At 32.6% G+C, this 26,936-nt stretch overlaps 3 protein-coding genes across 7 annotated transcripts; 1 reads left to right on the top strand and 2 right to left on the bottom strand.

Annotated features, from left to right (window-relative positions):
• Positions 1–1,289: 1,289 nt before the first annotated feature.
• Positions 1,290–8,172, top strand: LOC110631634 (4-hydroxy-3-methylbut-2-en-1-yl diphosphate synthase (ferredoxin), chloroplastic). Of its 5 annotated transcripts, none has more exons than XM_021779538.2 (21): positions 1,304–1,502; positions 1,596–1,621; positions 1,786–2,018; positions 2,339–2,496; positions 2,803–2,909; positions 2,997–3,097; positions 3,180–3,256; positions 3,943–4,062; positions 4,151–4,381; positions 4,687–4,803; positions 4,897–4,971; positions 5,056–5,133; positions 5,252–5,311; positions 5,399–5,461; positions 5,617–5,761; positions 5,890–6,028; positions 6,577–6,654; positions 6,750–6,909; positions 7,007–7,105; positions 7,211–7,315; positions 7,835–8,172. In XM_021779538.2, exons 3-21 carry the CDS (start codon positions 1,811–1,813, stop codon positions 7,934–7,936), a joined length of 2,223 nt encoding a protein of 740 aa, XP_021635230.2. In that variant the 5' UTR covers positions 1,304–1,502; positions 1,596–1,621; positions 1,786–1,810; the 3' UTR covers positions 7,937–8,172. The 5 variants fall into 5 exon arrangements, with proteins under 5 accessions (XP_021635226.2, XP_021635230.2, XP_021635227.2 ...); XM_021779535.2 differs by having other exon boundaries at positions 1,782–2,018; XM_021779534.2 differs by lacking the exon at positions 1,596–1,621 and having other exon boundaries at positions 1,290–1,502; positions 1,782–2,018.
• Positions 8,173–18,176: 10,004 nt separating this feature from the next.
• On the bottom strand, positions 18,177–18,962 carry LOC110631618 (proline-rich receptor-like protein kinase PERK9). Its single transcript, XM_021779504.2, has one exon. The coding sequence runs from the start codon at positions 18,821–18,823 to the stop codon at positions 18,308–18,310; it is 516 nt and encodes a 171-aa protein (XP_021635196.2). The 5' UTR covers positions 18,824–18,962; the 3' UTR covers positions 18,177–18,307.
• A 2,181-nt stretch (positions 18,963–21,143) lies between these two features.
• LOC110631663 (protein disulfide isomerase-like 1-4) lies at positions 21,144–25,547 on the bottom strand. Its single transcript, XM_058141253.1, has 12 exons — positions 24,923–25,547; positions 24,629–24,758; positions 23,785–23,950; positions 23,580–23,698; positions 23,399–23,479; positions 22,998–23,084; positions 22,816–22,890; positions 22,554–22,622; positions 22,384–22,464; positions 22,150–22,284; positions 21,736–21,792; positions 21,144–21,621 (listed from the first exon to the last, which is right to left on the bottom strand). The coding sequence occupies exons 1-12, from the start codon at positions 25,492–25,494 to the stop codon at positions 21,454–21,456; spliced, it is 1,740 nt and encodes a 579-aa protein (XP_057997236.1). The 5' UTR covers positions 25,495–25,547; the 3' UTR covers positions 21,144–21,453.
• Positions 25,548–26,936: the final 1,389 nt, after the last annotated feature.

The raw sequence follows: 26,936 nt of genomic DNA, 5'->3' as shown, positions 1-26,936 counted from the left end.
AAATGGCGGAGCCAGCCAAGTGAGACCTGAAGTGTAGACTAACACGTGGCGCGGGAATTGAGTTAGGTTTCTTTTTAACGACAGTTTGCCATCAGCGTTCCAAGTCCTTCCCGCTGTAAGCAATTTCAACATAACGGTCTTCCAATCACTCCCACTCCCCATCATGCCTTGTACGTGTGCCTCTTCGATTCCCCTCTTTTGCACTTTTATCCTTGCAATTACCGTTAATTAAATTCACTTCTACTTTCCTATTTTTTAGAGAAATTATAAAATGTATCCAATATTTTCAATAATCTCTTATTTTTTTTTTCGAATATATTATAAAATATTTAACTTGACTTATAAAAATTAATTTATAAATATTAAATATTTTTAAATAAATTTAAATTTATAAATATTTAAAATTTTAAATAGTTATAAGTTTAATTAAAGTAGTTATAAATAATTAATGTATTTGATAAAAAATAATTTATAAATATAATTATTATTAAAATGATGAAAAAAAATATTAAGTGAGATTTATAATAAAATTTAAAAAATTAAATAAAAATAATATAATAAATATTAGATCAAATAAATTTATAATTATAAAATTTATAAATATTAAAATAAAAATTTAAGTTTCAACTTATTATTTTTAATTTATAAATTTAAAAATTATTATAAATAAATAACTCAATTTATTTTTAAAATTTATAAGTTAATTTAATTAATTTACAAATTAAAATAAATATCTTCTAAATAATAAGTCTGCATCACTATTTAAAATTTATAGATTATTTAATATTATTTTTATTTATGTCATCTTAGATTTTCCCATGCATTTTCTTTTTATTTTTATTAAGCCTCATATTGAATATTTTATATTAAATATGACCAACTAATTTTACCAATCCTCTCTCATTTTATCTCTCCAAATCATGTTAGAATTCATTACAATATAAAATAAATTTTAATTTATTTGTTACATGTATTATATTTTTATAATTAACTTCTAATCATGTGCAAATCAGGGTATAATTGCTAGTTTAATAATCAATATAAACCAATTCCTATAATTAAAATAATTTCCAAATATGAATCAACAATTAAGTTTAAATTGAAAAAAAAGAAAAGAAAGGAAAGGAAAGGAAAGGAAAGGAGAGTCTGCACGACTTCACCTCAGAATTTTCTAAGGCCACTGGATAATAATAATAATAATAATAAATAAATAAATAAATAAAGAAAATTATACCAAAAAACAATAATAATAATAAATAAGAGATGCTGGAGTAACAAGTTTGTCGTCTTCTCTTCTCTTCTCTATGCACTCGCTCTTCGTCTTCGCCTCATCGCCATTCAAATACAAATTCGCCTGAAAATTTTTTTTCTAGACACACGCCCCTCCTCTTCTCTCTCTTAATCTCCTTATTACCACCACTAGTTCATTTCCTTCTCCAGATCCTTCCCCATCACTATCTCCCATCCCTCTCACTTCGCCCTTCAATTCTGTTTGTTTCCAGGTAAAAATACGAGCTTTGTCTCTGTTAGTTCTTGCATTTCCAAAGCATTCCTTTCTGTTTCCAGCGTTTTTAACAATATCAAATTTATAGCAGTTGTGGAGCTCTTGTTTCCAGCTAAGGTAGCTGATACTGATAGTGTTTACTTCACTTAAACTTTTGGAAGATTGTCCGATTATGAATTAGCTTTTGGAGTTTTTTTTTTTTTTGGGTTATATGTGTTTGTATATGCTCGTTTTTAGGTGTTTGATTGGTTGAATTCTGTGTGTTGTGATTGGGAAGGTAGGTGAAGTTTGTGATTCTTGGTGGAAATGGCCTCTGGAACTGTACCGGCTTCGTTTACTGGTCTGAAGACCAGGGACTCCAACTTAGGGTTTGGAAAAAGCATGGATTTTGTGAGAGTTTGTGATTTGAAGAGGATCAAGTCTGGCAGGAGGAAGATTTCCATGATTCGGAACTCGAATCCGGGTCCCAAGATGGTTGAACTTCAGCCATCGTCAGAAGGGAGCCCTTTGTTAGGTATAGTATCATCTATTTTACAATTTCTATGTTGTTGTGGAGTTAACATGTCCTTTTGTGTACGTTGAAGGCTTTGGCGCTTTCTGCTTGGTGGCCCAGAAAATCAACTTAAAAATGGATAATATTTTGAGTTGAATTCGGTAGTTTAAAGGTTTTTTATTCTTTTAGTTCGCTGCTGCGCTTAGGATAAAAGCAATCTGGTTTTAGAGATAGATGGCAAACGCAACCACAAAAATCAAGATATTTGATGTGAACTTCTGTATCTTCCTGCCTTTGTTAGTGGAATATTTTCCATCTGATGAATAATTCTTTTAATGTAGTTCCTAGACAGAAGTATTGTGAGTCTGTGCACAAGACTGTCAGGAGGAAAACACGAACGGTAATGGTGGGAAATGTGGCTCTTGGTAGTGATCATCCTATCAGGGTTCAAACTATGACCACAAATGACACTAAGGATGTTGCTGGGACAGTTGAAGAGGTGCTTTAACTTTCTTTCCCTTCAGCCTTTTGTATGCAAAGCATCTGTATGCATGTGATGCCTATCACATTTGAAACGCGTTTAGACAAGTGGCATGTGATGGTCATCTTTTCTTGACATAGTAATTTTTGAGTGAGTAGTGATGGTTCCAAACAGTTTCAAGCCCATGAATGTTTTTACATATATTGATCTCTTAGTGAGCTTATTTGTTTTATTCATAGAATCTTCTCGTTGATAAACTTTCCCAGCAACACCATTTTGCATTTCTTGGTGGTTTTCTAAAATTAACAGCTGTTATTTTGATAGGTAATGAGAATAGCAGACAAGGGGGCAGATTTGGTTCGGATAACAGTTCAAGGGAAAAGAGAAGCGGATGCTTGCTTTGAAATAAAAAATTCTCTTGTTCAGAAAAAGTGAGTCTTAATTATTTCAAGCATAACTTTTTTTTATTTATGGTCTGTGGGTGAATCAACCATGTCACTGACCTTCTATTTGTGCAGTTACAATATACCTCTGGTCGCAGATATTCATTTTGCTCCAGCTGTTGCGTTGCGAGTAGCTGAATGCTTTGACAAAATTCGTGTCAATCCAGGAAATTTTGGTATGAACTTGGCTGATGGTTTAATTTTTCTTTGAGATATTTAGTTCAAGTGTTTCATATTCAACATTGTTTTTTATTGCAGCTGATAGGCGAGCTCAGTTTGAGAAGCTAGAGTACACAGATGAGGACTATCAGAAAGAAATTGAACATATTGAGAAGGTCAAACTGCTACCCAATACAAATGATCACGGTTCACTCTTAAATGTTTTGAATTATAAGCATGCATTATGGAACCCCTTCTTCCGCTTCCATCTATTAGTCTTTGCAAGGTGCCTTACATTTTATCTTGTTCAGACTATGATTAACAATAGAAAGTGTGGTAAATAAAAATTTTGCACCGAGTATGTCAGAGAAGTTTTTGGTATAAAAAGGTGATAACAGATGGAAATTTCAACTCCCAATATAAGTTTCTGTTAAATCCAGTAGAACCAATGAACAATCTGCATATGTTCCAGCCTCTGATGTCTGTTGTTAACTATGGTCAGTAGTTTGTTCTTTGAAGCCCTACTATATCCTCTAATTCTTCTTTGTTATTAAACCTGCAACTAGTCAATTGTAGGAGCATCAAAGTTTTATGAACGCACAGAATTCTTTTCGTGGTTAGTGGGGAAAAAAAAGTCCAAGCCTTGTTTTCTGTCAATTGCTTATGTATCTTCTGAGCTGTCTTTGTCTGCAGAATTTTTTTTTTTTTTTTTATAAATTTTATGGTCCCCCCCATGAATTGTGCCTGTAAAGATGGGTCCAATCAGTATCAAATGTTCAAGACTATATTTAAATTTCTTTTCACCTGATATGTGGTTGACTCTGACTCATTTTCCCTCCTTTTCTCAACTGCATATTTCCAGGTTTTTACCCCATTGGTTGAAAAATGTAAGAAGTATGGAAGGGCAATGCGGATTGGGACAAACCATGGGAGTCTTTCAGATCGTATAATGAGCTACTATGGAGATTCACCTAGGGGAATGGTGAGTAGTTATTCTCTCTGGTGATCCTTATCAGCTTTTGTTTGATCCAGATTCATTGGCATCATAATGATCGTCTTTTCTCCAACAGGTTGAATCTGCATTTGAGTTTGCAAGAATATGCCGAAAGTTGGACTTCCATAATTTTGTGTTTTCAATGAAAGCAAGTAACCCAGTCATCATGGTCCAGGCATATCGTCTGCTTGTAGCAGAAATGTATGTTCAGGGCTGGGATTATCCATTACATTTGGGTGTCACTGAAGCTGGAGAAGGAGAAGATGGACGCATGAAATCTGCAATTGGCATTGGGACTGTTCTTCAGGTACTCCTATAGCATAAAAATTGCATATTCAACATGTATGAAAATTAGAACCCTCGTAATTTCATATTGCATATTCATATTAAAATCTGCATCAGGCAATGGCCTATTTTAGGAGGGAAATAAAATTGACTGATGGGATGATGAACTGGACACATGTATTAATTGATGGAAAGAGATTGTGGCAATTCCATCTCTGTGATCTTGCTTTCCTGTCCAAATTATTTTCTTCACAATTAATATCAGACTCAAGGAAAAAAAAATTGCATATGGCATGAAAATTGATAGAAACTCCATTGGATGTGCAGGATGGTTTGGGTGATACAATCAGGGTGTCACTTACAGAACCACCAGAGAAGGAGATAGATCCTTGCAGAAGGTTAGCCAACCTTGGTATGCGAGCATCTGCAGTTCAACAGGGAGTGGTAAGGTTTCACTATATATTACCGAGTTAACATGCTTAAGTACTGCATAAAACTTTGCTAACTAACTCTATACGGAATATTTTTTCTTGTCAGGCACCATTTGAAGAAAAGCACAGACATTATTTTGATTTCCAGCGCCGATCTGGTCAATTGCCAGTACAAAAGGAGGTCAGTATTTATGAAATTTGTAATTCTGCTTATCTTTCTATTCGGGCTTTGCAGATGGGTAGTTGATTCTTCTTTTAATTACAGGGTGAAGAGGTGGATTATAGAGGTGTCCTGCACCGTGATGGTTCTGTTCTCATGTCAGTTTCCTTAGATCAATTAAAGGTAATCACTCGTTGCCACCTTATTCTTGTCTATTTTTTTCTCTTGTTTCCCAGTCTTTTGAAACAAATTTGGAGCCAATGTTGTGAAGTAGGAACTTCAATACTCTCTCTCCTTTCAGGCACCTGAACTCCTATACAAGTCACTAGCGGCAAAGCTTGTTGTTGGAATGCCTTTTAAGGTACATTCTTCATTTTATTGCATGGAAAGGTATTGAAGTTAATTTATTTTATGATTACTCTTTATTGACTCAAATATTTTTATTTAGGACTTGGCAACAGTTGACTCAATCCTATTGAGAGAGCTTCCACCTGTGGAGGATAATGATGCTGTAAGATCCTAACTCTTGAATCGTTTTCTTAGGAAAATAATTCTCTCCAATACATAGATGTGTCTCATTTTGTGATAAAACAAATTTATCACATCGCTTTTAACTTCGCTCAAAGATTGAGAATAACACGATATTATACTTTGGTTTGTGACCAGCGGCTAGCACTAAAAAGACTGATAGATATTAGCATGGGAGTTATTACTCCTTTGTCAGAGCAGCTGACAAAGCCATTACCCAATGCCATGGTTCTTGTAAATTTTAAGGAGTTATCAACTGGTGCTCACAAGCTTTTGCCAGAAGGTGCCATTTTTTTCACTATTCTCAGATTATTGAGTCATCTGAGTGCTTTGTCATCATTTCTAGTTTTCCATTTGTTCCATTTTTGTGTAAGTATATTGATAACACTGCATCATGAAATTATCTGCCAGGTACTCGCTTGGTTGTGTCTGTACGTGGTGATGAGCCCTATGAAGAACTGGAAATCCTGAAAGACATAGATGCTACAATGATTCTTCATGATCTACCATTTACAGAAGATAAAATTGGTAGAGTGCATGCAGCAAGGAGGTAATATGCAGACTCTGGATTTTAATGATCAGTCATTATTGAATCTGAAGACAATGCTGAAGCAACTAGTCCAGATATGGGCCTTGACTGCCCATGAATGACTGCAGTTGCTTCATGCATCCCTGGTCTGAAGTGAATATTTATATGACAAAGTATAAACAATTTGCTTATTGTGGCGAAACAGAGGAAATCCATTCTGTTTCTGAATATGGTGCGAGGCACCTTTGTCAGTGGATTAACTAGGTGGAGGGTCATGGATTTGAGTCATGAAAGCAGCCTCTCTGTGAAGAAGGGAGGCTCATGAATTGGAGATGCTTTCTGTTAGCTAGATCACAATTAGGTCCATACATAGTGCTTAGGATGATCATGGTAAAGCATATGCTGAAGCAGAAACTCTGACATAAACAAAATGAGTAATCTCTGAATTCTTGACCTTGATAGTGCATCTGGTATCTTGTGTTATTCTTTAGGGCAACAGTATTTTTCAATGCTTAATGAACATCTTTCCACAGTCCCTGACAGTTCTAAAAACTTTCTCTTGATTGCAGGTTATTTGAGTTTCTATCAGACAATGCTCTGAATTTCCCTGTAATTCACCATATTCATTTTCCAAATGCGATTCACAGGTAATCAAAACACATTTATTCTATTATTGAATGAGATACAAAAAATGAGTGGTTGTGGCTTACTGGCTTATACTGCTTTTGTTTTCTGTTTGCAGGGATAACTTGGTCATTGGCGCTGGTACAAATGCCGGGGCTCTTTTAGTAGATGGTCTTGGAGATGGTATCCTGCTGGAAGCCCCAGACCAGGACTTTGATTTTCTGAGGAATACCTCTTTCAACTTGCTACAAGGTTGCAGAATGAGAAATACAAAGACGGTATTTCAGCTTATCTTTGGAATAAACAGGATTTAACAACTAATTTAAGAGATGATGGTCATTGCTAATATCTTAAGTTGCCAAAATCTAATTTCAGGAGTATGTCTCATGCCCATCCTGTGGGAGAACTTTGTTCGACCTTCAAGAAATAAGTGCAGAAATTCGAGAAAAGACATCTCACTTGCCTGGTGTCTCGGTAGATATCCAATCCTTTTCCACCTTCAGTGGATGATGCTCCTTAGCTACTGCATTTTATTCTGAGACTAATTCTTTTTCTTTTCCCCCCTTCTCTAATTGTCAGATCGCAATTATGGGTTGCATTGTAAATGGACCAGGGGAGATGGCTGATGCAGATTTTGGGTATGTTGGTGGTGCTCCTGGAAAGATTGACCTATATGTTGGAAAGGTATTGCATTCTATCCTGCTTTGAAATTCATGTAGGTTGTATCAAATTATGTTGTTTTTAATCCATCTCAACTAAATTAAGGTTTTAGTTAGTGTCACAAACCTTGTGTAAGAAGTCATGTTTCATTGTTGTTGCTGGTCTACTGACAATTATCAAGTAGAAGGATTACCACAAAGCAATAGTGTGGATCAGTTCCATAATTGAGTTCCACCCAGAGAACATAGTCATTGAGAAAAACATTTCCACACCATGCATATGTTATTGAAAATGAAAACAAATTACATTATTGTGTTATGTCAATTCATGCAAACACCAGTTAGATTTAGACATCAGATTGATCATCTAATCATGCAAAATTTCCAGGCTCTAGTTCCTAGAACCTAGGTAACTTTCCTGCCTGGCACAGACATAACTACTTGGTGCATGTTTTTTTTTCTTGATTGCACTCTTTGTTTTGTTGCTAACCAAATGTGTATTTAATTGTGAGTTGAACTGATGGAAAGTTGGATTCTGTTTCAGACTGTGGTAAAGCGTGGAATCGCAATGGAGGAAGCTACCGATGCATTGATCCAGCTAATCAAAGACCATGGCCGTTGGGTTGACCCTTCTGCAGAAGAGTAATTAAATCAAGTAATTCTGATTGGCATATAAACAGAAGAGACAGTAAAAGGGATGTCACAGTTACAATTCATACCTGTAATGCAAATGACGAAGTTGAAGTCTTTGCGGAGTCTACTTGCACCATGTAGAAATCTTTCATTGTATGTGAACTTCGGTGCCATTAGAATATAATCTTCAATTAGCATACAAATAACATTGTAATTCTCTCATCAATAAGAAATTCAAGATTTCCCGAATGTTAAAATTTGCTGATCAATTAAATTGAATTCCAGCTGTGTAGATTTTGAGCTTTTGCCTGGCTTCTGGTTCTAATTCAAGGCACACTGTGTTGGCAACTTGTTTCCTCTTCTCTCTTCAAGTAATGACTTGGATGCATTATGTTGAAACTTAAAAGCTTCAACACCATTATTGCAACAACCCTAACCATCTTCTTTTGCTAGATAACGTTCCTGAACCATCCAGCCCAAAAGGTTCAAGATTGATTCACTTCACTTGTAGCTAAGGGGTTTGGACTTTAGACCCCATACCTTATACTCTTGTACTTCTCTCTTTGTATTGTGTCACGGAGTAAGGGGCTGGAATTAAACCTACTGAACCTTCCTCGGTATACAATCTTGCCAAAAAAAGTTGGACTTCTTTGGGAGACTACTTTTGTGGAGTGACAATTGACATGGGGATCTAAGTGTTACAATTCTATTATGTTCATCTTCGAGCTTGGTAACGTTAGAAGTTTCCATCAGTTGCTTGTTCATCTTGTTTCAATCTCAACAATTTCTGGTTTTGGGGTGAGATCATTTATGTAAAGAAGGTGTTGAAGAACTGACCAAATGAATATGCAAGTGAAGTGAGTTGTGCCACAATGAATTAGCAAGAAAGTAATTGTGAATTATTTTCCTGTGGGCGATTTGATTAAGAGGAAAATCAGAAAGGATGCAAGGAAAGATGTAGAACGGAAGAAGCCTTGTGGCTCCTTCAACCTGTCAACTTCTCAGCCAGCCTTAAAAGGGACAAATCTAACAGTTTTCTGCGGGTTTTTGGTTAAAAAGTAGTTAGTTTTTAGGGTATTTGTCTTAATTTGTATGTTAGTCAAACTAGTTTATAAACTCCAAAAAAAACCTTTCATGTTTATTTATAATATTTTATAGACTTAGATTAAAAAAATAATAAGTTATAGAATATCAATTTTTCATTTTGGTGGATGTGTTTGAGAATTGTTTGAGATGTGGTAGCGCTGAAGATACTTTTCATGCGCTTATTGCTTGTCCAGCAGCTGCTTCTTACTAGAGAGAGCTCGGTATTGGAGTGAATCAGAACTACACATCTCTTTTCAAAGATTAGATTATGCATTTACTTAAGACTGAAACTCGTGATTTTAATTGCAAAGTGGCAGCTATGATTTGGAGTTTATGGCATAGCAAAAACCAGCTAATCTGAAATCACAAGCCAATATCGAGCCAGGAAGTGTGTATTCAGGGAAAATTAGTCCCACAGGATTGGATCAATGCTAGAACACAGCATCAGCTCTCTGCAACTCCCGCATTTTCAGGTGGGAGAAGCTCTCAATGGGTTCCACCTCCTAGTAGTTATTTGAAATGCAACATGAATGGTGCCATTTTCCAGGATCAAGCTAAAGTGAGATTCAGGTTCATTGTTCGTGATTGCCAAGGCTATTTCATAGAAGCTGGGTTAGGCTGGATGAGGGGTCTCTTTTCTCCTAAGGTGGTACAAGCTTTTTGGCTTAGATCAATGCTGTCTTGGTTGCGTAACAAGCACTTTCAGAATATTCAAGTGAAAGTGGATTCTAAGGAGCTGGTGCAGGGCATCCTTTCTTGGGAAGAAGATTCCTTGGACTAAGGCTTATTGGTCCACGATTGCAAGCAGATCATTCAGCAAGGGACCAATGTCTCTATTCAATGAGTCCCGCAGCATGCCAACCTAGTAGCGCAAAGGTTATCTAGATCTTCTATTTGTTTCGATTATATATGGTTGTATGGGCAGAGCTGTTTGCAGCTCTGAACTCTTTGCTTGTTTCTGGTTGTGGTTCACAGTAATGAATTTGGTTTATTTTTCTTTTTAATTATAAATTAATTTGATCAAATATTTATAATATTATTTTTATTTAATTTTTAAAATTTTATCATAAATTTTATTTAATATTCTTTTTAATAATTTTAATAATAAATCTAATTATATGTTATTTTTTACTAAATACATCAATTATTTATTAATTACTTATAAACATTTTAACTAAATATGTAACTATTTAAAATTTTAAATTCTTAATTATAAATTCAAATTATAAGCCTCTCGCTAATTTTTATAATTAATTGCTTATATCATTATATGCTTTTGTTCAATAAAAGGGATAAATTAATAATTTCTAATAAAATTTTAATTAAGATGTAATTATGCTATTTTAATTGTTTATATTATTATGTTTCTTTTACTCGTTATGATAAGATTTTAGCATAATTGTAATTAAATGTGAATAATTTATGATAAAATATTATCATAATAAGTGAATTTTATAATAGTAAATGTAGTTAAATTTAAATAATCATTTCATCACTTTTTTTAAAAAAAAATTATAATACACATTGGAAACACTAAAAAAATTACTTTCATCTATTTTTATTTATTGTATTTAAATTATATATAATAATTAAAAAAATAATTGAATAACCTTATTTTATAAATAAACCGATTTATAATTTTTTTTCTTAATATTTTTTTTAATAAGCCAAGCGGCCCTGGCTGAAAAAAGAGTCTCCCTTTTCATATCCCCTCAGACTTTAATTGGGCTTACAAGTAGATTTACCTTTTAATTTTTAGGTATGGAACTGTAGTGGAATAATAAAGAAAATATTTTTTTCTTATATATTTTTGTAATTTTAACATAAGTAATTTAGCTTTGGCTAGATGATAAATTTAATATAACATGTAAAAATTTACTCATTATTACATCATAATAAAATATTAAATAAATGAAGAGCTATATATACACGTGATGAAAAATTATTGGGTGCATCTAAAGTATATTTTAGTTTTTTTTTTATATATATATATCAAGTTAATTTTATATTTATGTGAGTGTAGACCCTTGTTTTGTGAAAAGTATGGTCATTGAGACTGAAAAATTCGATGATGAAAAATTATATGATTTTAAGATGTAATTAGAGGCATAGAACTGAATTATTAATTTTGAAATAATAATAATAATAATAATAATAATAATAATAATTTTTTTTTGGAAATAAATTTAATTAAATTTAAATCAAATTTTGTTTTGTTTAAATTTAATATGGATAGTTTTTAAATGTGTCTAATTAAGTTTAATTGTAAACGTGACTAATTAGGTTTAATTGGGCTCCATGGGTCTAAGAAAACCTAGTTACGAATTTTAAATAGGACCCATTTGACTTATTTTTTTAAGATTAAAATAAAAAAATATATATTTTTCTCTATCCCCCTCACATACAAACTCTCTCTCCCCTTTGGCCCCACTCTCTTCCTCACTCCCTATTGGTGCCACCCTCTTTCCCTCTCTTCCTATTGGTTTGAACACCTCACACATATCCTAGTCTAGGACTTCAAACCCTACCACATCTCTTACTCACTCCCTATTGGTGCTTTCCTCCTCCCCTCTCTTCCTATTGGTTGAAACACCTCATCCATATCTCAGTTTCACCCAAATTCTGCAATCCTAATTGTTTAAGTTATCTAAACTTTATCACCTTAAGACTCCAAACCCTGTCACACCTCTCTCCCAAAATCCTATAAATACTCTGAAGAAGGGAAGAAGAGGAGAAGGACAAAAAAAAAAAAAGGAAAAAAAATTTAAAGAGACAAATAGTCAAAATTTCTTTTAGTTCTTCTTTATTTCTTGTGATATTTCTTGAAGGTTAGTTCTTTTATTTTATTTTCAAGATATATGCCATATAATGTTTAATTCTATATTCCTTATTTTTAATTCATTTTGTATGTTCATATAGATCATGTAATCATATTTAATTTGAGGGGATACACAACTCTGCACATATTCAGTTTTCTGTCTCTCATATTTTTATTATTTTTTGTTATTTTTTGAATCAGTAAAAAATTTGAAAAAATTATATTCATATTCTACACGAAATTCTATTGATTTCAGGCTCAATAATCACTAAAAAAGCTTTAATATTTTGTAAGTTATGACTATTTGAAATTAGAGTTCCTATAAAATTTGATTTGCAGGATACCCGATTTGTGGAGTCCATATCTCCCTTGTTTCTTAATATTTTTGTGTAAATCTGGTGTCTAAAATTAAGTTTGGAATCTTGTCAATCTTTTTCAATTAGTTTCTCATTCATATCTATTATGATTGGTGAGTTATGGATTTTACAAAAAAGTAGTGCGATTCTGTCATTAGGAAAATTTATGATTTATGTAAATTATTTTGCTAGAGTTTTGTTTAATCTATGAATTTTATGTTGTATAATGTTTTGACTGTCTTTTATAATTTTTTCATGATTTTTAGGCGTGTCTAACTATTTTTCAAAAATCAAATTTCTTGCTACTGTCAATCTGTCAAAATATGAAAATTGTATATTTATGTATGTTCTTATGTGTTCTTGAGTTCTAATTGATATTTGATTTATTTTTCTGAGTTCTCTTAATTCAAGAAGTATTATGAAGTGTTTGGATCATGTTAAAACACCTGAACCCTTAGGTAGTTATAACTAATTAGAAATTTTAACCCTTAGGTAGTTATACTAGAGTTAGAATCAAATATGAATTGTTATTAGTATTTTCTTATTTTCTTTAGTTTCTTTACTTTTTAGTTTCTTTATTTTTATTACAAACAAAATTGGTAAGTAGGTCTAAGATAAGTATTAAAGAGGGCATTTGCATGAAGTTTACATTGAGCTAAACGGGAGTAAGCCAAGGATATCATTACCATAGATATCATTGCCATACTAGAAGAGAATACCCTTTTTTAAGGGTAGCTTGCCCCAATGGCAATTAATTAATTAGGTTAAATAAAAACTTAAGGTTGTTTGAAATTGAATTTGTTTGTAAATTAAATTCTCAATAATAAATTAATTTTGGTCATCCAATAAATGTCATTTAAATAATTAGCAACTCCATAGATAGGAATTACTTGTGCATGAAAACTATTTGTAAACAATAACCCTTTTGTGAATTACTTGTGTGTGTAGGATTATAATTGCTTTTTTAGGATAAAGTTTAATAAAGGAATAATAAACAAGACTTCTAGAAACATTAGTAGAGAACTGACACTCAAATTAACGAGGTTAGACCATGCGTAACGGGTACCTAACACCTTCCCTTTACGTACCCACTATCCCGAACCTAGACATTGGGTTATGGTAATGACTGTTGTGGAAACTATACAAGGAATAAGTTGCCATCCATGACACTCAGAAGAAATACTGAATATGTTCCGGTTATTACCCAGGTGGTGACTCCTGTCTATCTATCCCTTCGTGGCATAAATCCTTAGTACCGTGATAGTATTATGGAAAGACTCTCGGAAGAAACACTGAATATGTTCCGGTTATTACCCGAGTGGCGACTCTTGTTGTAACAACCAAAAAAAAAAAAAAAAAGGGAAGGCGGATGGGACTTGGCGTGTGACAGTGGATTTCCACTATCACTGCCAATTAAAAAAAAAATTCAAAACAAAATCGGGAGGAGGCCCCCCCCCCCCAAAAAAAAAAATTTCTCTCCTCTCCTCTCCTCCCCTCTCTTCTTCTTCTTTCTTTTTCCGGTGACCGGCCAGCGACCTCCCAAGCGGCGGCACCAGCCCGGAATCCGGCCAACAGTAGAGAGAGAGAAAAAAAAAAAGGGTCCCAAATTTTGAATGCTCGTATCTGGCGATCTCGATGTCCGATTGGAGTGATTCCAGCGGCTATGGACTCCTAAGAGCGAGCCCTTTCAGATGAGACTAGCCTCGCCGAATTTGGTAGCCGTTTCCGACGCCGGCGAGGAGAGAGAAAATCAGTTTTTTTTTTTTTTACTTTCCGACGAGATTTCTGAAAATCCGACCGTTGGATTGACGGTCCTAGACCACCTATGGACTGAGGGAGAGGAGAGGAACATGATGGTATGATCAGATCCAGAAAATGTTACCGACGGCCAGCCACCGTGCGCGGTGGTTCCGGTAGGCTTTGGAGATGATTCAACTTCCAAAGGCTTCCTCATAAATTTTTGAAATTTTTGAGACACAGACAAACTTCGAGTAAGACTATTTTCATTATTTCTCTGTCTGTGTAGCATAAATACAGTGTTTCTTAAACAGGAAAAATTAGAGAAAAATTCTAAGAAAAATATATGATGAAAGTAAAATTATTTGGAGATATTCTATGGTGTTTGTTGAATTTTAGAGTGATTGTAGAATATTTTTGAAAAATATAGATGGATTTTAGTTAGATTTTTAGCATATGGGCATATAAGATTATTTGAAATTAAGATATTTAAATTTTATATAATTGGTTGAAGCTTGAGGATGGAGGTTTAAATATGTGAATATTGAATTGGGTTGAATTAAGAATATATTAGCTATTGAAAACTTATGGAATTGAGTAATATTCTTGAATAAAATATTCGTAGTAGTTTAGAAAATTATAATTCCTTTTGCATTAGCTTAATAATATTGCTAAGGACCGCGGGGCAAAATTTTAGAATTTTTAGAGCTCATTTGGGTAGTTTTTGTAAAAGGGCTAGTTATAGGGATTAAAACGTAATTTTTCAAGTTTATGACTATTGTCTGATTTGGAGGGCCCAGGAGGGGCCATGTGATGTTGATGAGATGTAATTGTGGAAATTGAGAATTTAGAAGTGTTATTTGAATCTTTTTGCAGGTTGGGTAGGTTTCAGGTATAGGAAAAACTCTGCCGGATTTTCGGCATGGATTAGGCTGACTGTTGCCTCTTTAGAGTTTTATTTTGACTTAGTATTAATAAATTTATAATTTAATTATTAAGTGATCGAGATCAGCTATTTTTCTGCATCCAGCAGCCACAATAGTCATCGGTGTACTGTGAGTAAAATATTAAATTTTAATTGTAATTTCGATATTATTATATGTTCAAGCATGCTCATGCATCACTTATATATAAATATCTATGTAGTTAAACTCTAGGCACGTTTTATGTTGCATTCATAACTGCTAAGTGCCATGGATGTTGTTGTGGTAATTTAGAGCAATGTGCGTGAGTTGGCATGTGTGTGGTTTGGTGTTGGCTATGGACAGGACGGGTAGACAAGGCATGAGATCTTCGCTGGGACCCGGTTCTTCGGGGTAGACACGGCTTGAGTTCTTCGCTGGGACCCCGATTTGGTTTATTAAGTGGAAGTCCGATCTTGAGTTCTTCGCTGGCACAGTTTGGATTAAGAGAGCTGTATAGGGGATCAACTCCCATATATGTATTGTTTGACATTATCGGGTGTGTGAGTACTCTAAATTACCTTTTTGCTGTTATGACGTGAAAATATTATCGATGTTGCATTTCACTCTACAGGGTGCATTAGCTTTAGATAGTTATATAGATTATGGTTAAAATTGATATTTTACTCTCTGAGTCGAACGCTCACTTCTGTTCACCATATTTTTCCAAGCTACAGGAGGAGACCTTTTTCAGAATAACCTGTCCTTTTCCTCTCAGGTTATGAAAAAATTACTTAATTGTATTATTATTTTCCAAATTTGTAATTTAGGACTCCGCATGTGCTAGTAGTAGCATTAAGCCTATCAGGGACTGCATGAATTTAAGTTTTCGTATTAATAAATGAATTTTTTTTATGAGTTTTAAATGGTTGTAAATGAGATAACAGGGTTGAGCTGGGCTCCCCTAATTTTAGTTTCTGATAATTACTGAGTTAAGTTGGCCCAAAATACAATTATAATAGTTTAATTTAAATTATTTTATATGCATATTGGGCCTAAATTGTGGGCCTAGTCATGGGTTTGAGAACAGTAACGCTTACTACGGGCCTCGGGGGCTTTATGCTGGCCCAAGTCATAGTGCCGGTCTGGCCCATAGGTTGGGTCGTGACACTTGTCTATCTATGCCTTCGTGGCATAAATCCTTAGTACCGTGATAGTGTTATAGGAAGATGGTATTTACCAGTGGTTTGATTCTATTAGGATTGTATGAAATGCATGTCTAGAAAATGTTATTTAAGGAGATGGTACTTAAGTGAAACCATTGTGACTCTACCATCTTTCCTTAACATTATTACCTGGTACATTTTATATAATTCTAGTAGATGATATTTCGCCTCATGCCCCTAATCTCACAGTGAGTAAAATAATAATACTTAGATTTCATTTGATTAGCATTTGGAATACTTAGAAAAATGAGTCAATAAAAAATATTTTTCTAATTAAAGAAAAAATTAAGTAATTTTTAATAACTTTTCTCTTTAAAAGAAGAAGGGTTTTTTTTAAAATTTTGAGATTTTGATAATTTTATTAAAATGTGAAAATATTTATACATATATGAAATAAATACATACTATTGGTTTAATATTACAATCAAATAATAAAAAATATATATTTTTTTAAAATATTTTTTATATATAAATTATTTTCTATCAAACAAACAAAGCTTAAATGTATTATAAAATCTCAAAAGCATTCAAAGAAAATTTTCATTGAAAATGTTATGCAAGAGGGAAATCTTCAAAGAAAATTTTCATCAAGAAAAATAAGCTTATATGTTTTTAATATATAGTACATGTTTAATATTTGAACTCAAAATCCAAATTTTAATGTGATATGGTGGAGATAACATTTATTTCATTGGGAAATTATAGAAGCTCCCTTTGATATGATTTTTAAAAATTTCTAACTTGTGAAAATTTTGAAGACATGAATTATGTAAATAGCTTATTGCATATTTGATCAATTCCAATAATTATTTTGGATTTATTATTTGGAAAAGTAAAAACATGTTTCGTTTAACTTATGAAAATTTATTTATAAGCACTTAGTAAACTTATAAACATTTAAAATTTTAAATAGTTACGTGTTTAATTAAAGTATTTATAAATGACTAATAAATAATTAATGTATATGATAAAAAATAACTTATAGACATTTATTATTAAAATAATTAAAAAGAATATTATATTAATTATAAAATTTTAAAAATTAAATAAAAATAATATAATAAAATATTTAATCAAATTAATTTATAAGCACGCATCAAAATGAAATGTTAAATTCCCCAACTTTTTTGCTCCTTGAATTTTAACAAAACTTATAAATTAATCCCAAATATAAGTTTAGACAACAATTTAATCATTTAATTTTAATTCAGTTAACAAAATGCTCATTCTGTTACTCAATTTACCATTCGTCAAACTAAAAGTTAGTAAAATAAAATTTTAATGCCATAAATGCCCTTATGTTTGGCTTGGCGCTTTTTTTTTTTCCATTCAGCGTTTCAAATTCCTTTTCTCCAATTCTTTTCACCCACTGTGTTTCTCTTATTCTCTTTCTTCCGCAAAGCACGATGCCGGCAATACCTCTTTCGCCTCACTCTTTCTTCTTTTGACTCTATTTTGATTATTGCTTTGGTATATGTTGACTCTTTTTTGGTTTTTTAAGAATCGATTAGGTTTGGTTGACATGCATTCACTTGGGCATCATAATCTGAGGCAGGATAGCATGTGCAATTGAACTAGCATAATGCATCAGAGGTGGAAATTAAATTGCCTGCAATATCTCCTACTTCTGCATTCATGGCCATGAAACCCAATGGGTCGCTATGAGATATTGAATGTATTGTTGGGTCTGAAAACTTTGGTTTTGAGATAAATTAAGTGGTGAACTCTATGCTGTCAAGTACATTGAGAGAGGCTTAAAGGTGTTGGTCTTAGCTTCTTTTCTTCTTTTCTTTAAGTTTTTCCTCTCAATTGACTTTATCTTTCATCTTTTTTCTTTTTTTTTTTTTCCTTTGGATAGGAAGAGGATGGGGTGAAATTTCTGATTTGGTCTTATTATTATCTTCTACATCAAAGGGGCAATTTTGTCATTTCAATCCACACTAACAGTAAATTATTTCCAAACTTAGGACTAATTAGGGACTGACCTGTAGATTTTGATAACTATCAGATCAACATGAACTTCTCGATAATCATGGATTATTAACTAATATCCATTTCACTGAAATCACTATCGCATGAGGGAGGATAAGAAAAGGGGGTAAAAAAGGAGAAAATTATACTCTGCAACTGCAAGCATTGAACAATGAATAAAAGAAATCAACGATGCTCTCAACTCAATTGTATACCATATAATAAAATCTAGTAGCGATAATAGTAATAACTACCTTTTAATCTTCTTTTTAACCTCTATCATTCTCTTCACAGAAGCTCTCCCCTGGCCGCGTAACCATATCGGGACCTTCTGATATTGTCCTGCCTCTTCTTATAAAGCAAACCAACCATTACAACCACGCCGGCCACCAAAACCACTCCAATAGCAATCCCAGCCTTTTTTCCTCCGCTCATTCCAGAAGATCCCTTCGAATGGTCGCCATTTGCTTCTACATTGTTGCTGTGATTGATATCACTCGGCTCCACCGGAGCCGGCGCAGGAACACCAGAGTTCTCAGGCGAGTGAGTCGGAGTGGGAGAAGCACCAGGACCAAGCAGATCTGACGGCGGCGGCGCTGGTGGCGAAACTATTGGTGAATATGTAGGCGAAGGAGGGAGATCCATCGCCGGTGAAGGAGAAGGAGGGGAAAGCAGCGGTGAACGGGCAGGTAGTTGAGGAGACGGACTAGGGGACGAGTCTGATTCCGGTGGTGGAGTTGCAGAGAGAGTAACTTGTAGAGCAAAGAAGGCTAAAAGAGCGTAGATGAAGAATTTGGTAGCCATAGAAGAGAATGCAGTTGAAAAGAGAGCGTGTTTGGATGGTTAGAGATCTGAGAGGAAGTGAAACCGAAGAGACGGTTGTTGAAACAGAGTAAGAAACGGGAGAGCGGAAATCGGGTAGGCTTTTAAGCTTTGAGTAACGCGATGGATATATTTTAACAATTAATACACATAATTTATGCAATAAATTAACGAATTAAACGCATTATAACTTGTTTGGATAGTTTTTCTATGAAGGAAAGAAAATAAAGAGTGGAAAATAAGAAGTGAAAATAAATTTTAAGTATATTATTTATAATTTTTCATAATTATTTTTTTTTCCTCTTCAATTTTATTTTTTTTCAAATATAATAAAAAAGATAATATTTATATTTTATATCATAATTTTCTTTCCTCCTTTATTTTTCATCAATTGGATATACCCTTAATTGTTATTAATGCTGATTTTTTTTAATTATTTCTTATAATTAATATAACTATAAGATATTTTAATTTAAATTTTGTTCCTGTGGTTGACCTTCACAATTTTCCTTATCAAATTAAGTATTGATCTATTAATAAGTTTAGAATGAATAGTGTTTTCGCTTTAGTTCTATCATTTAGAAAACATAGTAAATAAGGATATAATTCATAAAATCAAAATAAAATAATTAAAATAGAGGAATGTGATGAATGTATTATGTAATTGTATAATCTTAATAAAGTGGAAACTAAATTTTATAAAATTATGATGGTGGAGTTATATGGTAATAGATATAGTTATTAAATTTGGATTGAACTGGCCAGTTGAAATAGTGGATCAGTAAATCAATTTTTAAATTAGTCTATTTTTGTAATTGAACCAGATAAGGAAGAGATTCAGTGTGATACAATCGATTTAATAGTTGAATTCATGTAACTCAATTGACTCAATTAATTTAATTATTCAGTAAATTTTTTTAATTTTAATGTTGAGAATTGAATTCACAACCTTGTAAAAAGTTTTTAAAAATAAAATTAATTGAGTTAGCTTGATAGTTTTACCTTTTCTATTTCAATATATTTATTTTTTAACATATATTTAATATTACAAATATTAAAAGGAAAATTATACATTTATATAAATTTTTTGTACATTTTATTACTTAATACCTTTATATAAAATTTAAAAACACTATTAAAATTTATGTAAATATAATTTAATAAATATTAAAATTTTATTTTAAATAATTAAAATTTTATTTTAAATAATTAAAATTTAATTAATTAATTTTATTTATTTATATTAATAAGTATTATATTTAATTAATTTTTAATTAATTTATATATAATTAATTAATTTTTTAATGATTTACGAGTTGAACTATTAATCCATTCACCTAGTTTCTTAAGTTAATCTCTCGATCCATTCATGTTAATCTCTGAGCCAAGTTTAATAACATTGATAGCAAAAATGCATATATTAAGATTATTGTTTGATAACATGATAATAAATAAAATTATCAATCACCATATCCATAAGTAGTATATATTTTTTTTCCAAAGATTACGTTGCATAAATAAAAAATAAAATAAGAGAATAATCAATTGAGATAATTTGATTATTTCAAATATAAAGTATTCAAAGGCTAAAAATGAATGAAAAAAAAAAGGAATCTTAAATGATGTAAAAGTTAATAATATTAAAAGATTTATAATTTTAGATATTAATACAAAAGTTTCAAATAAAGCTAAATACGAAAAATGATAAATACAGTTAAATTAGTTTGGATCATAACATTAAAATAAAAAAATCAGAATTTAAATTTATATTCTACTTTAAGTCTCAAACCTATACTTTGGGAGATTTTTTTTTTTAAATGAAAAATAATAGTCGTAATACCATTACGGTCAAAAAGAGGCAAGGATCTTCATTGCAATGGAAGGTTATTTAAAGTCGTCTTGTAATCTGCCGCAATCGGCGCCATTATTTTTTTTTCAACATTGAAGCAACCAGAATATTTAGTAATAGATAAGAAAACTTTTGGCCGCTAAAGTATGCAATTACAGGATACGAAAGGACAAAGAAAATCCGTTATTGAGTAGATTTCCACTAATGTTAGCAAAGTTAGCCTATCTACCAAATATACATGGACTCTCGCGCATATTAACAATCAATTCATCATCCTGGAAGAGTTTATGAAACAAAATAAAATATAATCCGATTGATATAAAATACTCTGCCAAAAAACCAAGAAAGTGGCCATGCCTCCTTATGTGAATCCACCCATGGTCTACATGTCCATGCACATTTCCCAATTGTCACCCGGCCCCAACTCACTACTACATCAAGAATTCCTCTATGTTGCAGAAAATGGAAAATGAGGACAAAGCCTTTTTATTAGAACTCTTTTACGAGAATATTCTAACAAAACTTGAAAGCTAATATATGTCCCTTGCTTCCCTTTCTTACTTTGAGGGCTTTTTTCTTTCCCCTTTTCTAGTGGGGTGTTTTGGGGGATTCAAATGATCAAACTATTTCTCCCTCAACTTTGACATAATTATCCCTCTATGGTCAAACAATTTTCATCTGAAACTGTTGATTTAGCCTAGTTGATGTCTTGATGATATAAAAAGATACATAAATTAGCAATGTATGTAAAATTTTCTGTTCCTCACAATTCATCCTTCACATCCTTGGTGCTACTCTCCTGACTCCCTTTTGCATCAGAACTCTCAGATTTTGGAGTTGAAGCTGGCTTTTGAAGCTTGACGGGGATGGATGCATGTTTCTTGATGAACTTATATAATGCTACCACAGTGCGATCAGTGTCTACAGTAAGCTGTTGTCCATAAGCCAAAAAAAATAGTTTATCAAAGGAGTTCTACACAACTTGCCAAGCTACAATCTGCAGAAGCTACTTTAAAAGAAAAGTTAATTTTTGAACGCTACTTACCGGATCAAAGCTCTTGTTTCCAGCAGGGAAGAAGAGAATGGTAGGGAATCCGTCAGCCTGCATAGGAAAAAGAAAAGGAACGGCTATTCATTATGAAGTCCCATTTTCCATTTTGCTCTAACACTTTTTGAACAAGACCTCAACACTAAATAAGGCATTCAGAGACAAAAAACCATATTTTCATGTACATTGGATATTAACTCACAGGCATAAATCTTTCATCATTCTACACAGAATTCAAGCTTCACATATTTAATCAATATGAAATTGAATAATAAATCATAAAAACTCCCTTTAAATAAACCCAAATTCTACATGAGCAGTTTAGCATGTAACCAAACAGACCTGCTATGTCAAATAAACCCAGTTCTAAGACATTTCATATCTCACACCATAAATCAACTTTGCAAGTACCTTCGCCCGAGGATGCTCATTTGTTGTTCCATCCATCTTGGCTATAACAAGAGATTCAATGCCCCGCAAATGTTTAGCAAGCTTGTTGTATGTTGGCTCTAAAGCTTGGCAATGTCCACACCATGGTGCATAGATCTGGTACAAAAAAGGAATGTTAGAATGAGCTACACATTATGAGAAAAAAAAAAAGAATTAATTGACTCACATATTTATCTTTCTAGGATGCAACTATACCTCAAGGAGAACATCTTTAGACTCATCCAGCACAATTTCGTCAAAGTTATTCCCAACTACTATTTTGACATCACCATCATTCTATGTCAATTACACACCAAAAACAAGTTAGAAATGAAATGAAACAAAAGTAAACAAATTAGCTGGTAAAGCTATACTTAGTAACTCACATTTTCAGGAACAGGATCTGACTTGAAGAAAGGTTTAAGCTTGTCTTCAAGAAATTCCTCTCCAAAAGTCTGAGGGATGATATATTAAAAATTTTTAAAAAGATTACATTATTAGTTTTGGAATTGGCATGCAAAGGCAAAAGAAGAAAGGCAGTAATAAACCTTAATCCAACAAATATATATATATATATATATATATATATATATATATAGAGAGAGAGAGAGAGAGAGAGAGAGAGAGAGAGAGAGAGAGAGATTCAACCTTTATCTTATCCAAGCTAACTTCCCCATTGAGTACAAATTTCTTACCATCATCATTTCCTGTGTAAGCAAGAACCTTGATAGAAATGGATATCACCAATAGTTTCAATTGTGCTGTAATACATCAAATCACTAGAAACCAAAATATCTTATATCTGTAGAAAGAAGGATGGAAGAAATTACTGTGGGAGCATTTCCGGAGACACCAAAATAATCTGCAACAGGCTTCCCAACTTCTTCATTGTCCAATTCAACATATACAAAGATAAGCTGCATTGAACCATGAAATCAGTATAACTTGCTAACACCAACCACCTGCTCCCCTCGCCCACCTCCCCCCGCCGCGCCCCCCACCCCCCACCCCCCCCCCCCCCCCCCTCTCCCCAACAACACACACACACACACACACACACACACACACACACACACACACCGAGTGCCCCACCCACAAGACTCCAAAAAAAAAAAAAATCTTATTTCCAACTTCAAAGGAAGAGTACAACATGTTTCAATGGTAAACACCCAATGATTTGGGTCGATCTTAAAAATAACTATGGAGCTTTTCATTAATGTTCATAAGTTACCTTTCCCTTGAACAATTTAGCTGCTTCTTGAAATATGGGGAAAATTTTCTCTGAATCATTTGAAGTTGCAAATAACAACAGCTGAGAATCAAGGCAGAACAGTCAAAAACATCAACTAGTTGTTATTGTTGGAATGCACAAAATTTTAAAAAGGAAGAAAAATGCCAAAAAATATAAGTACCTGTTTCTTAATTGGACTCTCAAAAATTGAAGGGGCAGTTTCTCTAGTAAAAGGGGTCACCAAAGGAAGCTTGTTAGCAAACACAAACTCAACTATTTCCGACTTGGAAAAGTTGCCATCTGCACAATGACAAATTAAACATGAAAAGAAAGCCCCATAACATCCAATATGAGAATTCAACCCAAGGCAACAATGAAGAACCGACCAAAGTAACTCAGTTTCTCAGCCTCCTTCTTAATCAGGACTAAAGCAGGGCGTTTCACTTTCGGGTCAAAATGGAAAAGCTTTGCCACATCAGGATTTACAGTTTGGTAGAAATTGACATCATCTTCTAGTCTTGATGCAGCAGCGAGCTCTTCACTTTCAGGACCCTGTTGTTTATCAAATGGACCAAATTAAGTTTATGAAGGATATATAGTTAAATTGAATCAGTAAATTCAATGAATTAGAGAATTAATGTAAAGGACATTTAAAGACCTAATCATCCATGAATGAGCAATGTAGAGCCAGGTTTTTCCATTTCCGTGTTATATACAGACCTCAGAGGATATTTTTAAATTAATAGGCAGGAGCAAGATGGATAATTCTCAGCAAATTTTAAGCCAACACTCGTTGTAACTCCAAATATTCAACACATCTAGTAAGTTATCTTAGAAAAAACAACCACACCCATGCAAATCAGCTCATCTCAAGGACAAGGAGCAATTAAGCTAAGAAATGGAAAGTTACTTCTATCAAATTTCAAGATCGAAATGTCTTCATTTTCTGGATGAAGCTATATTAATCAATCTTAATGGGTGAGGAAAACCTTTTCCCACTTCCTCATTGCAATAGAAAAAAAATTTTAAAATCTCAATGAAACATTAGCTTGAGCCTTTAAAGTACAATAGCCAGCCAGTTTATGACAGTCCTAATGATCAAAGAATTTAATGACATCATCAATATCCCAATTGAAATTATCCTATTTTGACAGTAAGAACACAACCAAACAGATAGAACATCAAGAACATAACATAGAAACAATTACAAGGAACCAAGCGGAAACATACCACCAAAGAATTGAGGTAGCCCAGAACAACTTTACTATCAGATGTTAAAACGCCTTCAGCATCATCCAATGTAGTAATGTTGTATATACCAGGTCCTATTTTCTTCTTGATCCAGGTTACAATACCATCCCTGAATTGTATTAAAAAAAAAAAAGAAAAAGAAGAAATTATAAGAAATGAAGTCACAACTGTGGATGAAACTAATTAACATTACACAACTTCATTCCTGTTTTCATATCTCTCACAAACAAAGCTAGCTACCAAAACCTAAGAGCAAATCGAGCAAACACTTACTTGGTCCTCTGCCCAGGATAGGGCTTGTGGACTCCATCAATGAAGAAGTAGACAGTAGGAAACCCTTGAACATCATATTCCTGCGCCAACTCATTCTCTTCAGTAGCATCCACTTTCGCCAACACCACATCCTCCCCCTTCATTTCCGTAGCTGCCGCCGCATACTCAGGAGCCAGCGCCTGACAGTGACCACACCACGGCGCGTAAAACTCCACCATAACGAACTTATGATTATCAATAAAATCGCTGAAATTCCCTTCCTTCAATACGACGACGTCCTTGTCGTCAATTTCAGGCACCTTATATGGATCGGATTCGGAATCGTCAAAATCAGAGTAGTTATCAAAGTGGTCGCTATCAATCTCATCTCCCTCGAACTGGTCAGAATCGGGGTAGTGATTGTCGTGAGGAACGGCGTCGTTTTTATCATTTTCCTCCTCGAGGAAGCTGAGATCTTCGTCGTCGTCGGGATCTTGAACCTTGTCGTTTTGAGTTTTGGAGAGAGTGGGAGAGAGTTTAGAGAAGATGAGGAGAGTGGTGAGAGAGATGAGGAGAATGAAGCGACGCGACATTGTTCGTAGTGTGAATTTTGCCACTAAGAAGCAGAGAGTGAGATCTGATTGCAGTCTTAGGAATTTATAGAAGAAAGAGAAGCGAGAAGTCAAGGACAGGGAATTAGAAGTCAGATATGCAACGACGCCGTTTGATTGCGACAAGAAAATGTGACGTTAAAGGAGAATTATCATTTTTATAATAAAAATTATGAGAAAAAAACACTGTGACATCTAAAATCTAAATTGCTATTTATGTGATTTGAAGATATTAATTAATTATTCTAAAACGAAAATTTTCATGATTTTAAGATAAAATTTTGAAGAAAAAATTGAATATTTTATAGTGTAAATTATTAAAGAAATTGTTATTCGGCCTAAGCAGACCTGTTCGATGGACAGGGCTAGGGCAGGTCAAGTTTAGGCAAGGTATTTTTATTTTTTAAAAGTTATTGTATACAAAAATTATTAAAAATTAAAAAATTATATATTATGTATTTTAAATTACTGAAATATTAGAGTAATGGTAAACAAAATATTACCAAATTCTATAATGTGGTTTGTTCTGATCCAGCCATGAAGGTACACTTAACGTTAGAAGTTGTAACTTATTTGGAGTTATTTTTATGAATATAAAATTTAGAATTTAAATATGAGCTGCAGTCAATTAGGGCATGCAAAGAAATTGCCAACCATCAACTTGATTGATTCGAATAAATTTAAGTCAAAATTAATTATTTTATTTATTTAAATATAAGTTATAATTTAAAAAAAAATTATAAACTGAATTATATATATATATATATATATATATATATTAAAGAAATAAGTGAATAATTTATTTTATTTTTATTTATTTTTATTGAATAATATATTTTAAATTAATATTTATATTTTAACTATTGTATAATAATATGTATATAAAAGAGGTTCAATAATAGTATAATTATAAAGGCTTAAAAAGTAAAAAAAAAAAAAGTAAAAATTGTTCAAATCAAATCTAATCCATTTAATATGGAAATAGAATATACGTGATTTATAAATTTAATTTATTAATTTTATTTAAATATTATTAAAATTAATTTTATCAGTTCGATTTGACAAAATAGAATGAACCCATTCAAATTGACCTACGTACAACCTATAGTCAATAATAATAATAACAATAGTAAGTATGATTGTTTATTTAGGTTTCTCTACTTAAAGGTGTACATGGGTTGGTTTTGTACATTTTAATATATTTATTTAAATCAAACCGATCAAGTTTATTTGAAAAGTGTTGGAATCGAAGCTAACAAAAAAAATTACAAAATTAATATCTTTGATTTTTACAATAAAATAAGTCAAATTTGAGTTAAATTCTTTGTACTTTTTTTACACTCGTATATATATTAAATTAATTAATTAAAATTATTACCATTTATTAATTAAAAAAAAACTATTTAATACTAACATATTTTGAA

Source organism: Hevea brasiliensis, chromosome 1 (genome assembly GCF_030052815.1).
Source record: "Hevea brasiliensis isolate MT/VB/25A 57/8 chromosome 1, ASM3005281v1, whole genome shotgun sequence".
NCBI classification, from domain to species: domain Eukaryota; kingdom Viridiplantae; phylum Streptophyta; class Magnoliopsida; order Malpighiales; family Euphorbiaceae; genus Hevea; species Hevea brasiliensis.
Note: the sequence above shows the minus strand (reverse complement) of the source record. Positions and strands in the feature narration are given on the sequence as shown.